We start from the raw sequence: 18,235 nt of genomic DNA on the forward strand, positions 1-18,235 counted from the left end.
GAAATTATAGTTAGAGCATCATTTAACTAAATTATATTTTTAATAACTTACAAATCTATAACATTTCATGACCCAAATCTATAAGCTACAAACTTAAAAAATAATACAAAGTTAAAGATTTACTTTTAAGAATAAAACAATATTCTATGAATGATTGTATTGTGTTGGACTTAATAGACACCACAAAAGTGTTAGATGTATTTTGTAAATGTAGTATACTTGACAATGGCATAATATCTTTAAGAAAACAAAAAACCCACCTCAACAAAAAAAAATAATAATAATAAATAATTTTATGTATTGGATTCAATAGACACCACGAAAATTTCAAATGTGCTTTGTAAGGGCAGTATGCTTGACAATGGCAGCATACCTAAAGGCAGAGTTGAACCCGCCTCAAAAAACAAAACTCTTGTACCCTGTCAATGTAAATGAAGTATTTCAAAGAGAAGAAATGGATGTCATCATCGGTAATTAGAAGATAAAACTCTTCCGATTGCCTTAGTCCTACAAAATATTACTGTCGCTCCACCAACGCTTACAGTCATACACAGAACAAAAAGCCTGGAAGCATGTCAGAAGCAGAAGTATCCCCGTGGCCACAACTGTGAGGAGCTGCCATGAACCAAATATGTACTTGTTCACATGCTTCTTCAGAGCAACGCTCCATCTGTTGCTATAATGCTTGTTGACGTCCGCTATAACCTGGTCCAAATATTTAACTCGCGTCAATTTGACGCATTTACCCAGGCCGTTCCACAGGCTTGTAACTTTTCCGTCGTCTGTCAGGTGATTGTAGATAATCCCACTCTTTCTCAACAGCCGGACATCTTCAACGCTGTCGATGATGCCGTTCATGAAATCGGTGTAGCGAGTGAAGATCAAAGCACTAGGAGCCGCCGAAGCTTCGAATGCCACCAGATTTCTGAGAACTACTTCGGTGTGGGAATCCAACCTCAATTTGGGAAGATAAAGAGTTGCAGTTTTCTGGTCGAAGCGAATTGTGGTAACGTCTCCCTCGGTTGGACGGAATTTTACTCCTGCTGAGTACAACTCGGAGACGGAGGGAACAGCTAGTTCGTCGCGTGTAGGAGGAGTTTCCGCAGACGAATATCCACTCTCCTCGTCTTTTTCGTCATCCGTTTCAACTTTGCGCTTGATTGAAAGAGTTTCAAAAGCGGAAACAAGATTCGTGGACAACTGTGTCACAAACTGGGCAGGCCTTCCTTGCAAGACACGGTCAGGGAGTGCGGAGACAAGTTGAACAAACCCGATTTTTAACGAGGAGAGAGCCTTCCATAAAGCTTTCAGAGCACGCGTTAAATAGCTTGAATCTGGCAACGGGACCTTCCCTTCCTTTGCCTTCCTAGAAACCGTATGGCCCATGGCTGCTGCAGGGACAATAGAGTAATAGAGCACCTCCAATATGTGACCCCTCTCTTTTATGCACAGCCTTGAACTGTTCCGCATCTTCAACATAAATGGTGACCATTCTTTACAGGCGAGATTAACCAGATTGCAGAGCCTTTCTTCCGCCTTAGCTTGAGAACCCAACTCTATTTCCAGCAGCTTCTCCAAGAGGAACAAGGGTAACTGATTCTCGAGCATCATCAGATCTCTCATAATTGCGTTGTGGGTTGCACTTCTGCGAGATGGATCTAAAACTCTGCCCAGTCGTTTCACCTTGGATGACATTGGCGAAGAAGCCTGATCCTTGCCTTCTGCGTAGAACTGCAAGCACTCGAGCACGAACGATGCATCCAGAGCCATGAGCCATGCAAGGGTTTCCTCCTCGTAGTCAAGAAATTTTTGGTAGCAGTTCCTGATTTGCCAGTCGTAATTCTTCATCTCTTCTACTACAGATTCGAACTTGCAGTCACAGGTTAGTGTCTTCTGAAATCTTCGCGCAGCAGCTATTTTATATCTCTCCATTTCTAACAGTTGGGATCTCCAATGGTGATATGGTCCAATGGAGACGCACTGTGGAATATATGCTTCTGGCTTTACTGTCAACATCTCTTTGGGCACACCGAAAACGGATACACATAAGTCCCTTTCTTCTTCTTTCTCGCCATGTCTTTGCAGGCATTCCTTTATTTGAATAACCCAAAAGTCCTGATCAATGACTACTTCATCTTCATTCATTGAACCCATGAGTTGAATTCGGAAATAGATGATGGATCGCAGAATGAAGAGAGGGATTAAAATTAGCTGACCGAAAGCTCGAGTATTTGAAACAAGTGGGCGGATGGTCATTATATAGCTTCATCCTCGGCTCTAGAGAGGAAGGCAACATGAATTTCACAGAAATTTCCTTAAATCCTGCTATAATTTGGAAAACATTTCGATGCATTCAGCTTCACATGATAAATGCTTTAAGGAGATGATTCCATTCAAAGTGCGTAGGTTGCTTGTTACTCTCAAATGGTACTAGCACGCGGAGAGAGGGCCCTCTGATAAGGTCCATCTAATCGAAACTACGTAGACTAGTAGCTTAAATAGTAGATTCAGACGATTGCAAGATTTAACATTTAACCTAATTTAACGAGTTTATTCTCCGGCTTAAGAGGTAAGAGTTTTGAGATTAAAGAGTTGCTATCTTCACACATATTTTCCTGTAAGTAGCACTGTTTCTCTAAGAATCTTGTCAATTGCTTATGTGAGACGGCCCACAAGAATACCCTGCAATGTTGAACACATTTGCCCCATGTTTACACTGAACGATTTGAAAGAATTTCTTCTTAAGATTTATTTAAGGCATTTGAAATTTTCTGATTATTTTATTGGATTAACTGTTAATATTAGATTATTAACAGTTATGATTATTTTATTGGATTAACTGTTAATATTATTTGATTTTTAGTGAAGAGATTATTTCTTCGTCATTTTTTTTTTTTTTTTAAAATAAGTAATTTTATTAGATATCTTGTATTATAAAGTTTTTTTATTAGTATTTAAATGAAAAAGATATTTAATAATAAAAGTAAGAGATTAAGTTTACATACACAACAAGAAAAATACAATTTATATATATATTTTAAATTATAATTGTAAAGTAATTTATAAATATATCTAAATTAAAATCAAATAATTAATAAATAAATAAAATAATTCTTATACAATTCTATGTAAAATAATTCAATTCATTAATAAAAAGTAATCTAAAGTTAATTATTTTAGTTGTTTTCAAGATAGACATATTTTTAATATTTATTCTAATTTTTATTTTTATACAAATATTAATATATTATATTTAAGTTTAGAAAGCATAAATTATAGTTGATTTAAGTTAAATAACTCATATTTAAAGATTATAATTAGTGAATATTACTTTAGGATATAATAATTAATATAAAATCATGATATAATTTCACATTATTATCTTGAAATGGTAAATTATGAGATGTGGTATAAAGTATTTAAGGACTAGGGTTAGCTTGATGTATTTTGTTATTTGGGTTTATGGTAATATCAAAGTGTTTGTGTTTATGAAGTTATATATTATAAAATACTAGGATTGTTCATTATTACTATTGCATGTAGATTATTCTATATATGATTTCACTTGGATTGTAACTTTTTGTCAAAATACACATTAGAATGTTTTAACATTGATCACACTTCAAGATCTAGAAATTAATAGTCACTTCAATATTTCAAATGAAAATTTAATTACTATACGATCACATAAATACATTTTAATTAAAATGTAAAATTTAAATAGTGTAGAAATTTATTTTTCTTATCAAAATCAGTATAAATACTTCTGAAACTAATAGTTTTCTATATATATTTTATGTGGGTTAATTTCAATTTCCAATAATCATATGTATTGTAGCATCCATGTTATAAAATCTTTCTACTCACACTTTGTTTGAGTTAAAATTTCATAAGAACCACATCAAAAAGATTATTCAAACTAATGCTGATCTATTTACAAATTTTTATTAGATGTTAACTCATTTAATACTTCTACATAAATCAAATTTTATTTTTATAGGAATATAATGATATCCTCATTAATTTTATTTGTTTTGATCTTAAAACCTATATGATTCTAGATGCTTGGAATGGAAACCAAATGAATGTGTTATAGGATGTGATGGTATCATATTGAATTTGCAAAAGAAATTAAAATTCTATAATTTTAGAATACTTTTTGAAAATTGAACACATTAAGAACATGATATAGGAATGTGAGAAATTGGGATATCATTAGAATATTGATTATGATAGATACTTGTCTCTTTATTGCATGTTTATTTTAAATTAAAACATTAAAATAAAATTAAAATGTGATTGTATTATGTACACGTTATAATCTAACAACAACTCTTTTTGATCTCTCTATTATGCAATAACCTTTCTAAATCTCTATAAGATTTTATTTATTTTAATCAAAACTCTATTCTTCTATTGCCTATTAATCATAGTTTAATAAAAACTCTCTTTTAATTTCATAATAATTGAATTTTGTATTCACAATGAACACATATAAAAAACATAAAAAATATGTATAGATAAATAAACAAAAACCATTAGTTTTAATAATCACACATAATTCACAAATATTAAATTGTCTATTTAAGGTCAACTTGCCATGTTTGGTTGAATGGCAAAAATAGTGTTTTGCTGACAGGTTAAATCAGCACATGAAAAGTGCTGAGTTAAAATGTCAAACAAAAAAATTTATATTAATTTAAAATAAATTTATCAATTAATATTAAAATAAATATCAAAATAATCTTATCTAAAGAATTAAAGAAAGTAAAACCAAAAAATGATTCATATTCTATCCATCTAAAATATTTTAAGTTAATATATATCTGTTATAAATTATAAACTAATATTAGAATAAGTATATTAACAGTATTATATATTTTAAATTAAAAATTTATATTATATTTATTTATAATTAAAATTTAACATTTACAAGTAATTTAGAATTGTACATATAAGATTATCTATAAATTAATAAAATTTGATGTTATAGTGATAATCTAAAATTAGACACCCAATCTACAGACCATCGAATTCTAGGTCTGAGCACAACTACCACTAACATAAATAAAACGCAAAAACTAACTTTTGAAATTACTGTAAACAGAAAAATATTAAACAACCTTTATAGTAGGTCAAATCTATTTATCGACTCAACAGTAGAGACGACAAAATAATATATTTAGGTATTCCGTCTCGATTACGTAATTATAAGCTTTTGAAAAAGCAAAAATTTAATTTAAGATTTTCGGGTCAAAATTGCTTCCGTATTTGAACAAGAATGCCTGAAAATTTGTTGCCGTCCAAATTCTGTATTCCCCAACCAATATTTCACTTTACACATATTTTGTGTACCCCTTTAGACTCTAGCGCTCATCTTAGCTAGTTATAGTAGTCTTTGATGACTCAACAAAAGAATAACATTCACTTGTTTTTAAAATTGAAAATATGTATATATTAATGATAAAATATTTGTAATTATTATTGGATAATCTTACAATGTAATGGTATGTTGCGAGCCTTGTTTTAGGCAAAATCTTGTATTCGAAATCCGGCATGTTCATGCTGCTTCGAATTCTTACATCTTGTGGCCTACTTGGGATACACACTAGTGGAGAAATAAGTAGTGAGCACTAAGGGATTGATAAGGATGTCGAATGGAGAGGTAAGGAAAATGAATGGAGTGATAAGGGATGGAGCGATAAGGGTGAACAAAGTGATACCTAAGGAGAGATGATTTAAGAGAGAAAAAAAACTGGAGTTCTTTAACAAAAACCTCACCATACAAGATAATATACTTGGTGATGAGGTCCTCTTCTATGGCCCCATTGGTTCAAAACTCTAGTCAAAATATCAGCTTTGACTATTTACCAAAGAAAAATAAAATAAAAAATTGTAATTCTTAATTATCATAATTTTGAATTTTGTTACTTTAAAATTATATTATTTTTGTTATATTTATATAATATTAAATCTAATTTTTACTTCAATAAAATAATATAAATTATAATCTAAATATTATACTTCAAATTTATATTTTTCTTAGAAAGATAATCCTAATTTAATTAAAAAAATCTACATAATTATAATTATTATTGTGAAATTAATATTTAACTTAATTTCTAATTATTAATTTAAGAATATATTATTTTAATTATATTTATGCACTAATAACTTTTTATAATTATAATTTTATATATATTAAAATGATCACAAAAGTGATGATTTTCAAAAGCAATAAAAATAGAATGATTTCAAAAATATATATAGAAATATAATTGTAATTATAAAAAAGATATATAATAGTTAGTTTTTAAATAGAAATACTTGTTTTTAATTTTTAATTTAATTTAATTTAATTTAAATATTATGATTCAAATTTCTATAATTGATATTATTATTTATATTGTTAGAAGTAAAAGATTATTAACATTTATGTATCTTAACTAAAAATTAAATTTAATATACAATGTTATACATATATAAAATATCAAATAACTATTTAAAATAGACATTTCTTTTTTCAATATAAAGAAATTCAAAAAATCCAAAAAATCCAAAAAAATCTACCATTGCTAAAAATTTGCACTTATAAAACCAAAAAGTTAAAACCAAACATAGTTTTTTTTTGTATTAAGTATCATATAATATCAATACAAAATTCAGAAGTCTTGGTTGGAGAACACATAACTAGCTAGCGTTTTAGATCACAAAGTGCAAATAAAACCATGTCCGGAAGGATCGCAGGCCATATACATAGGATGCGGCTGAGATACAAAATTACAGAGATGAGTCCCATAACCAAAATATAATATAGAGGATTGACAACTAGCTAAATAGGTTTGAAGAGTCGGGATCATTATTATCACCCATAGGGGGGAGCCACGCAGTCCATCCTAGTTCCCCCTCACACCATACCAGCACATTTCCTTCGGCGAACTAGTCTCTGAAGGTGTGAACCAATCATAGTTTAGATAAATAATCTATATAATATATTAAGTTTAAAACTATAAATCTCAACTTTATTATAATCAAATTTATTTTGAAAGACAAAATACTAATCACTTCTAATTTGTGCAAAATAATTGATTAATTTGGCTTCAATGCATGTAATAATATTGCCTAGGCAGTATTAATAATGCAATAGAGTGCTTTTACAAGATAAGAATATTGAAAGTTGAAAATAAAGATTAAACATAGGTGTAACAAGATACTACAAAGGGAAGTAGATCAACAAATTACAGTAGGTTGAAGCAATAAAAGTGCATAGTGCTTGTTATAGAAATATGATTATCACTTTTCTTCAAGAGTATCAAGTACATGCTCCTATGTAGTAAAGTTCATAGTTGTGAGAGGAAATCCACAGTGTTCTTTGGTAATAGCAACTAGTTGGGACTGAATTGGAGATAATTGATTCTTGAGCTCTATATTGAAGATGAGTTCCTCTTTCAAGGCTTTATTAAGTAATGAATTTTGCAAAATAACACTAGTGAATAAACTATACATAATCACCTCTGAAAGTGGAAAAGCATTAGAGAAACTAATTTACATTGATGCAACCAAATATATAATAAGATACTTTGTAAAAAGGATTCTACTGTCATATTTTGAGAGCAATGTAGCCCTAACAAAGCTGATTTGTAACTTAATTTGAGTTTAATTAGTTCAAATTAGGGGAAAAACAATATGTTGAATTTTTATGAGCTTCATTTATTCTAGATGATAAAAATGCAAATGTCATCCCTTATTTTATGGATGTCAATAGTGTGTGATTTTATTTCTAATTTAATAAAATTAATACTTCATATTATTCTATATAAAAATTGAATTCAAGATGTATTTATTTATATTTAAGTATATTTAATATTTTAGATTAGATGACATTTGTTTTGAATTGGAAAATGAAAACCTCTTTAAAGATTGACAATTCAAAGAAATGATGTTTATTTATTGGTAAAGATAAAAAATTTAAATTATGTGTCTAAGGTTATCAATTTATAGACATCATTGTAAACTATTTTAATAATAAAATAATGATCATAGAAAATAAAATATCACTCTAAATATTAACCATATAACATAATTCAACGTTATCCATAGATTAGGGCTCCCTCGACCCTGGTTGGCTAAAATTGAATTTTAATGGTTCCTCTAAAACAAATCTATGCTGAGTGGGTGGGTGAAGAGTCATTCGTGACCATAGAATCATTCTAGTCCTAGCATACATGACCAACTTGGGGACACAAACATTTAGTGTGGTGTATGTGACAACAACTTATTAAGGTTTAGTTATTGCTAAAGAGAAAGGGTATGATCAAATCATCATAGAAAATGATTAAAAGATATCCATTTTAATTCTTAAAAATGAAGCCAAAATCAAATGGAAATGTGATCACTTATTTTCCAAGTGTAGGGACCTCACTTGTGGATGAGGCACATAAATTTTAGGCATACAAAAAGATAAGGGAATAAACTTGCTAAGTTGCTAGCTTATTTGGGTTGGCTTTCCAATCATTTCAAAATATGGATGGATATTTATGATATCCTTGATATGGTTTGTTTTTCTATATTTGATGACATAAAGACTCATGATGAATAATAATCCAAAGATAGTCTTTTTTTTCTTGCAGTTGCCACCCTTTCTACTAGTCACTTAAAGTATAAGTTGTGAACATCTCATTCAAATATTAATTACACTTTCCCGAATCCTGGTAAGTGTTGTCCTTTTCATGCTACTGGTTTTCACTCCTAGGTTCTTTGTGATAGCTATTGCAGGGGAAACTCATTCAAAATAAACCTAATAGTTGTGACGATTTCAAAATAATGCAGCTATGGTCAAAATTTGTTAAGCGTAACCTAGTTAGTTATGTTGAAGGAATGTAGGGCTTAGATTTTGATCTCTCCAAATAATTTTCTCATTCATTGGAGAAGGGTGAGGTGAAAATTTGGGGAGTTGCCTTTAAAGTCTCTCCCAAACTAATATCTATTGTTACTAGGTTATCATTGGACATAATAACTTTTCCTAAGAAGCTAAAAGGGTCTCACAAAGATGAATTTAATATATTTTTCAAGCATAGAGAAGGGGTTCTGAGACTACAAAGTGGGTATAATAGAGAACACCTACTAGGGATATGGAAGCATGTATCTATATTGCTAATGAAATACTTCACTTTGGACGATGAAACTATGTAAAATTATAATAAATAATATCAATTCAAAATAATAGGCGGAAAGCTTAACCTAATCCCAACAATGAGAAACCAATTCAAATAAAAAAATTACATTCATTCCAAAAGGTATTTCAAGAATCAGATTAATAAAGAAGACAAAGAGAACCAAGGGTAACAAAGGAAAAAACTTGACATCCTTGACCAATTTCTAAAGCACTTAGAGGTGAAGAAAGATGACCTTACACCTCCAAGAAAGATCCTACACTCACCTCACTTATAGATCACCCTTGAACCTAGACATAATCATTTTTCAATCAAGGAATGTAGTAAATTTATCAAAATTTTTTTAAGATGATCACATGCATGATAGTTGCAATTCTCTTAGCAAGTCATTAGAAATTGACCAAGGAAGTTGCAAGATCAATTTTACATGATACTTTACAACAAAAAAATGTTTGTAATATTTATGTAGCTCATCACAACTAAGCTTGATATTATCCATGTTGTGAGACTCTTTGCTTGGTTCATGCAAGATTTACATGTGCTTCGTTGGCATGATAACAAAAGAAAAATCAAGTATGCAAGTGGCACCTTTTTTTTGCATCTAATATTCTTCTACAACAAATTTCAACTAAATGGTTTTAACAAGTACTACTATGTTGCTTTATTAAATGATAGAAAATTGATATCTAGTTATGTTTTCTTACTTACATTTGGAGTAGTAAGAAACCTTTTTTTGGCTCTATCTTCATATAAAACATAATCTATTGTTATGGTAACAATTTGTCATGCCATATAGATTGAAAGGATATTAGAGGATTTACATTTAAGAAAAATACATCCAATTATTATTTACCTTGAGATTAGTACTACAAATATAGTGTCCAAAAACCCTATGCTTCCTATTAGAGTAAAAAGGGTCTCACAAAGATGAATTTAAGATATTTTCCAAGCCTAGAGAATGGGTTTTGAGACTAAAAAGTGGGTATAATAGAGAATACCTACTAGGGATATGGAAGAATGTATCCCTATTGATAACAAAATACTTCACTTTGGACAAAAGATGAAACTATTGAAAATTATAATAAATAATATTAATTCAAAATAATAGGTGGAAAGCTTAACCTCATCCCAACAATGAGAAACCAATTCAAATAAAAAAACTACATTCATTCCAAAAACTAGGTATTTCAAGAATCAAATTAATAAAGAAGACAAAGAGAACCAAGAGTAACAAAGGAAAAAAATTGACATCCTTGAGCGATTTCCAAAGCACTTAGAGGTGAAGAAAGATGACCTTACATCTCCAAGAAACATCATACACTCACCTCACTTCTAGATCACCCTTGAACCTAGACATAATAATTTTTCAATTGAAGAATGTAGTAAATTTATCAATTTTGTTTTAAGATGATCACATGCATGATAGTTGCAACTCTCTTAGCAATTCATTAGAAATTGACCAAGGAAGTTGCAAGATCAATTTTACATGATACTTTACAAAATAAATATTTTTAAGATTTATGTAGCTCATTGCAACTAAGCTTGATATTATCCTTGTTGTGAGACTCATTGCTTGGTTCATTCAAGATTTACATATGCTTCATTGGTACGATAACAAAAGAAAAATCAAGTATGCAAGTGGCACTTTTTTTTTACATCTAATATTCTTCTACAACAAATGTCAACTAAATGGTTTTAACAAATACTACTATGTTGGTTTATTAAATGATAAAAATTGATATCTAGTTATGTTTTCTCACTTAGATTTGGAGTAGTAAGAAACTATTTTTTGGCTCTATCTTCATATAAAACATAATCTGTTGTTATGGTAACAATTTGTCATGCCATATAGATTGAAAGGATATTAGAGGATTTACATTTAAGAAAAAGACATCTAATTATTATTTACCATGAAATTAGTACTATAATTACAGTGTCCAAAGCCCCTATGCTTCCTATTGGATTAAAATACATATAACTCTAGCACCATTTTGAACAAGATTTGATAGAAGGTAGGCTTATAGAATTTCATTTCTATCATATATTTGAACAATAGTTGATATTTTTATCAAAGTTAATCACTAAGATAGCTTTGCAACTTTGAGACACCAATTAGATCTCAACTCCACTGATAATCCAAGAAGATTGGAATTCATGATCAACAACATTAACTAACACTGACAATTTTCATTTGTCTAAGGGTAACCCAAGTTGAGCGGATAGGGGTGGAATTATTAGTTACACTAAAGGAAATATGGTTTTGTCCTTTTGTGGTAAATTTGGGTATCCAAACATCTAGTTTTGTCAAAGAGGTGGCAACCTTCTACAAAACATTTATTACTAAAGATAGGGGATGTTGACGATCATCATTGAGGGTTACTCTAGTAGCACAATCATGATGCTTTTAGGAGAAGAAACTTCAAGATAGATTGTGAAAGATATTATCAATAAATGTTGGTACATATTGGCCACATTGGGTCATGTTAGAGAGGGAAACACATCTATGGATAGGCTGGCCAATTGGTGTACCTTCACTAATTGCTTTCAAATGTGGATCACCATACACAAGCTACCTAGGGATATTCATATTGAAATTCTAGAAGACATAAAATCTAATGATGTATAAAGATCCAAGGACTTCCTTTTAAATTGTGGTCCTTTTTGTCATTTCTTATAATCATTTTAGTCGTGGAGATGGATTTTTATATTTAGTGAAAGGAATGAATTTTCTAAAAATACTATTTGTTGTCTTTTTCCCTATTTAGTTTTTCTTACCCCTCTCTGATCATTGTCACTAGTTTTCTTGTAATGGTTTTTACCATGTGAGGGGATCTCACACAAACTAAGCTAGAGAACAATTACATTTTTAAGCAGAATGATATATTCTATAGTCTATGAATGTGAGGGGAAATAAGGCTTCCTATATGGAAGGTATGAAAGGCTGAAACCTCTCTCTATCTAAACAATTTTCTCATTCTTGGGAAGAGGATAAATTTTTCATTGGGAGTGTGTCTTTCATTGTTTTCATTGTTTCTATCACAACTGCTACTTAGTTCTTGGTGAAAGGAATGACTTTCCCATAAAAACCTAAAGTGAACTACAAAGATGATGCAAATAGATTCTTGATGGTAGTAGACAACATTTGTCATCTGTAGAATGGATTCAATAGATAAGACCTCCAAAGAGAATGAAAGGAGGTTGCATTGGTGATGATGAAATATAGAGTAGGCGTAAGAGATTCCACTCCTAGTTATTACCTACATTAAATCAGTTTAGACATGGTGTTAAAATGAATTTCTCTTATTAGATATTTTCTTCCCTTTCCTATTATGTATCTATAACTAAGTCTAATGAAGTGAATCCCCTACAACAAGGGTTAATTCTAAGGTTATACAATTTTAATTTGGTTATGTCCTCTACTAGTGGGCTCTTTATAAACCTTAATAATCCTCTTCCTAACGATACTCTTGCTGAGGTCTTGTACAACATTTGTGAGACTAGTTATAAAGGTGCTTTTAGTTTTATGATGACTATCCCTTCTACCTAGGCTAACCCCCACCATTTTGTCAAAATGAAGAATATTGAACCCCAAGCCCAACAACAAAAAGAAAATCCTAGGAAAGGGTTTTAATTGAGAGATATATCTCTTAGGAATCCTCTTCCTTTGTGTCTATAGGCTTAGATTAGACCCGTAACTAGCCTAGTTCTTTTGAGGTGGCCCCTAAATCCTCCATGTCGTCCCTTTGTTCCCCTCGTTAAAGAATCACTAAAGGCTATTGAAAAAGTCAATGAACTTTGTAAATCTTATAACTAAAAAAATACTATCATTTGTTTGCTCATTTCCAAGCTCAACATTGTTAAAAGGAATATCAATAGATTAGAGGTTGTGGTTGAGGTGGAAGCTAGGGCTTCTTATTGGGCAGCAAAGGATAAAGATGAGAGATTTTGGTTGTCTAATAACGACCTATGTGAGAGGTTTATGAAATGAGAGAATTTGGAAGAAGAAATTAATGCCTTGAATGCCAAGCTGACTCTAGATAAGAATAGAAAGGAAATGGCTAGGCCAATCGCTAAAATCTAGGACAACTAGGAAACCCTGAGAAGGAAATTAGAGGAAGTGGTAGTGTGTTTTAATGAAACGGGACACAAAAATTTGGCTTCAATGCAAGCTATCCAGGAAGAGCTCAAGTGAAGACATGAAAAGAGAAAGCAGTCTATAGAGATTGCCATTGGTAATTCTCTAGATTCAATTGGGACTATTCTGAAGGTGAAAATTGGATTCCCTACTACTTTGTCTAGCAAAGGTTTGATTAAAAGATTGTCTTTCCATGAGAAGGTCAAAGAAATTAGCGAGGATTAGCAAGCCATGAAAACCCACACACTACAGACCATTGGTTTGTGCCTTTTGCTGGTGGTGTTTTTTTGTTTTGGTTGTCTTTTATTTTAATGTTCTTTTCATTTTTTGAAGTTTGGCTGGTTCTTATTTTTTGTTGTGTCTATTAGTCTTATTGCTAGGTGCTCTCACTCCTCATGAGACCCCTATCTTATTCCATGTGACTATTATGTAAGGGTTTGGACCCTTTCCCACAAAAACAATTACAATTTGCATTCGAATAATCTATTTATATATATATCCTTCAATTGTATAAATTTTATTTTACACAATTGAAACTTAGGTTGCTTTTCTCCCTAAGATTCTATAGAATAATAGATGCATGACCAAGAGATTTCAATGGCAAGAAAGACGAAAAAATTGAACTTTGTAAAGCATGTGGGGTCATCACGATGTAGGACAAGAGAAAGGCTCAATGAAATGAGAGTCAAATAATTGTAGGTAAGATGAATATTTTATTGTATCATTCCTAATTGTAGGTAAGATCAATTTTATGACTCATAATCGTGACTGCAACCAAAATTTGTTTGGTGTGTTTCTTAGTGGAAGTCAAATCAAATTATAGGACAAGCTAAAATCAATGGCTAGCAAATCGTCGAAACGGAAAACGGCCTCTGTAAAATTGTTACATGATTTTAGTGCTCAATTCTTCGGTACAAAATTTCTCAGTCAACTTTCATTCTTAAATTATTGTTCGTCTGACATTACTAATATTTTATTGCTTATTTCTGGATTTGACGTCAACTGTTAAACTGAGTAAAGTTTGTCCATCTAGAAGACGCGCTGTGACTAAAAATTATGACGTTGCCCCCTAGAAATTCAAAGTCAGTAAATTTCAAGCAACAATTGAAATTCTACTCAAATATCTCCATCATTAGAACATACATTGAGTTCGAGTCCTCTTAGGAAGGTAAAATCTCTAATTGAAATTTATGAAAGAATTACTAGTCTTGAATCAATTACGAATTTTTCTTTATTTCTTATTAAAATTTTCTTGTACATGTATGAGAATATGAGAATACGTGTATGAGTATGAGAATATGAGTATGAGGAAAATATTACGAGAAGATTCCTTTAGGATTAGGGTTATTCTTTGTTAGACGACTTTGTATGTTTCCCTAAAATTACATGTTATAAGTGGCTGGAATGCATAAGGCATTGTAATGGTGTTGTATTGATTTACTAGATAATAAGAAAGAAATGGAGGGTTGTGTTTTGTGGATGTATCCCATTTTGGGTGAACCATTTTAAATCTCTATGTTATATGTGTTATGCAATTTTCTTCATCTTTCGTGTTTAAATCTGCATATAATTGTTAATTTGTATTTGCTTCAAATCTGCCTAAGCCCTAACACATTCTGAAACAAACCATGTGTCCATAAAGTATCATTTCTTGAGAGAAAAAGTCAGTGGTTAAGAAGTCAAATTGGAATATGTACCTAAAAAGGATTAGACTACATATATTTTCACTAAGCCTTTGCCTGCAATTACATCTGTCTATTTAAGAGACAAGTTAGGGGTCTCTTACCCTCTTGATGAGAACTAGATGCATGTAGTTACGTCAATCCGATGGATTTTATAGCCTTATCCTTTTATCTGGGTTGACGAATTGGTGCTACTACTCAACCGGAGTAGTCAATGTGTGGTTCAAATGTTCATTTGTGAGTTTATCTTGTATAGGGGGAGAGAGTATAATTTGTATCCTATCTTCGGCATTGTTGTCAAAGGGGGAGAGAAGCATGTGAAAACCTGCTTTATTTTTTAAGCTATGTTGTGCATGTTTGTTACCATCAATGCCAAAGGGGGAGATTGTTGGATATTGTTGCTGCTAGGATATGTTGTTGTCATTGATGCCAACATACTCCTATGTTCTAGTGTTGCAGAAAGATGTTTGGTTTATCTATTTTGGTTTATCTAATTTGGATGCTAGAATACTTCATTCCTTATTAGTTTCAATGATCCAGAAGTTTACTTGATCATATTATTTTATCTGGTTTGGAGTTTACACTTTCTATTTAGTGGTTGGCAGAGTATGGTATTTGATCTGGTGAGTTCCAATATGATTACATATTTGGTTGTGGATGTGGGGAAATGTTTTGGAAACCTTGAAATATTTTCTTAGCTAATTTAAACAATTATCTAATTACATAATTTACATGTGTAAAAGATAATACTTGTTCTAATCACCTTCATAATAGGATTCTTATGCATGTCAAACTTTGGAATTCTTGAAGAATACCATTCAAAAGTTATATTGGAGTCTTGCATAAGTATTCTCAAACCATCTAGCACTACTTGAAAATTCATGTTTCCCATCATATTTTCAATAAAATATAAAACTTAAACACATAGATATTAAAGATTATACAACTTTAATTGGTATAGATACTTCCTTGCTTTAGGCCTCTCTAAAAGGTGAAGTAATTTATTATTTGATAATGCGTACTAGTTTTTATTATGTTCTAATCCAATGAAATAGTGCATATGCTGACGTTCAACAACTAAATGATGTTTAGTTTATCTTGGCTAAATAGTAGGATACAAGTTAAAGTATTGTAAGTGACCAAGAACTATGGTTTTCTCACTAGATACATCAAAAGTAGTGTATACCTCATTCCACATAGTATTAAACTACCAATGTGAACTACTAATGTATTTGTTTAGAAATGTTATTATAATTTGTTGCCAACCTTGAATGAGTGAGGTGTGTCGTGAAATTCATGGAACTCCTTATATTTTTTGAATGGATGTGAGTGAATCTACAATATATGTTATTTATCTCTCATGGAACTCCTTATATGTTTTGAATGGATGTGAGTGAATCTACAATATATGTTATTTATCTCTCTAAACCTTCTATAATTTAAATTATGTTATTTTTAATTCATTTTATTAAGTGAAAAATTACACATGAGGTGGTAATATCAAGCTCTAACCCAAGAAATATCCCAAAATAACTATTACTTATACAAATTGTGTAAGCATGATTGATGTTGAATAGGTTTTTATCTTAACACTAAGATGTGCAAAATAATAAATGTGTAAACATTATTATATTGTATGCTTAAAACCTCTAACTAACCATCTATTATTGAATGAAAGGATATGAATAAATTCAATTCTATAATAAATATAAGGATTAACAAAATGTATTTCCAAACCTTGAGTCATGGTTAGGGAAAGTGGGTTTAAGCATATAAAGTGTACTCAATTATATAAATATAATTTTTGTTGATCTTGACTACTAGAATGTCATGACAAAAAATTGATGCTTAATATGCACAAAACTATATAAATGGGTAGAATTATTAGATTATTGAATTATGAGAATCTAATGCATTGAACTAGAAAGATTAAATTCCTTATAATCCTTTCCACCATGCAATCATCTACAATAGATTTCATCTAATGATAAAAGAAATTTTGAATATGATTATATTAATACAAGTTGATTTATAATTATATTTTTAATATGATTTAAAAAAAAGAAAATTGCTATTGAGAAGATATGACAATTATTCATGAGGTTATTTGTCCAATGTTCTAATTTAGTACCTACAATTATGTACTTTTATAAGAAGTCATAAGATCATAGTTATCAACAAATTATATCAAACAAGAGAATTTAAATCTTAAAATAATAATTTAATGGTCTATGAAAAAATATTACAAGCATATCTAGATTAATATTTAAAAATACTACATTCTTTTATTATGAAGTTGTCAAACTGACTTGACTCGCTATCGAGGATGCTTAATATTTCCTTGTATTTACAATAAATTAAAAAATTTAGTTATTACCACCCTATTTATCTCATTCGTAGCTATGAACAGATGAAGCCATTTTTTTTTTATGAAGGTCCAAACCTAGTAGCATGGCAGCCCAGCAAGGGCACAAAGCTTGTGAGCACACCAATCCAGCAAGGGCCTTCACAAAGTAGATTTTGCCACCCAATACAGAGACATGAACCTAACTCAACAAGACTTGATACCTGGTGGGCTCATTTACAGCCATTGAAATTTACCAATTAGACCAAGGGTCCATTGACTAAAAGACATTTTTTGATATAACTTGATAAAGAACCTAATCACACTAATTAAAAACATCTATTTGGAATAATTTCAAATTTAAAGAACAAAAAAAAACCATTTTCAAATGTGAAAATAAAAATTTAAGGAAAAATGAAAGTCCTCCAATTCGTTCAACGTAAACGAGGGCAAATTGATTACATGGTTTATATATGGGCCCTCTTCCGGCATAAGCAATTTGACAAGATTCCTTAGACTAAAGAGGCTGCTTGGGGAACCTATTTCAACTTCAAACTCTTCCCTGTTAAACCGTAGAATAAGTACACATATTTCATCATGCAATCGTCTGAAATCTAACACACTGTTAGTAAACCTTTAATACATTACATTAGATTTGATGGGCCCTCTCTCGAACGTATGCGACTAAGAGAGTAACAAGCAGACTTCAGACTTTGAATAGAATCTTAATTGTAAAGCATTTACCTTGTGGAGTTTTATAGAAATTTCTGTGAAACTGAGGTTTTCTATTCTCGCTGGAAGTAGAGAAATTTCCGGGAATGTAAAGATTCTTTGTTCGCTGGAGCCGAGGCTGAAGCTACAAATACGACTCTGATCTCTAATCCATTCTCCACTTGGAATC

General features: G+C 30.7%; 1 protein-coding gene across 1 annotated transcript; it reads right to left on the minus strand.

The window, feature by feature from the left end:
• Positions 1-507: 507 nt before the first annotated feature.
• On the minus strand, positions 508-2,256 carry LOC131047318 (putative UPF0481 protein At3g02645). The gene has a single exon (XM_057981187.2). It carries the CDS (start codon positions 2,254-2,256, stop codon positions 508-510), a length of 1,749 nt encoding a protein of 582 aa, XP_057837170.2.
• Between the last annotated feature and the right edge of the window lie 15,979 nt (positions 2,257-18,235).

The sequence above is a fragment of the Cryptomeria japonica genome, chromosome 7 (genome assembly GCF_030272615.1).
Source record: "Cryptomeria japonica chromosome 7, Sugi_1.0, whole genome shotgun sequence".
NCBI lineage: Eukaryota > Viridiplantae > Streptophyta > Pinopsida > Cupressales > Cupressaceae > Cryptomeria > Cryptomeria japonica.

Bases quoted from the DNA above. Each gene is read 5' to 3' on its own strand.
- LOC131047318 (XM_057981187.2), bottom strand. From the start codon at position 2,256: ATGACCATCCGCCCACTTGTTTCAAATACTCGAGCTTTCGGTCAGCTA.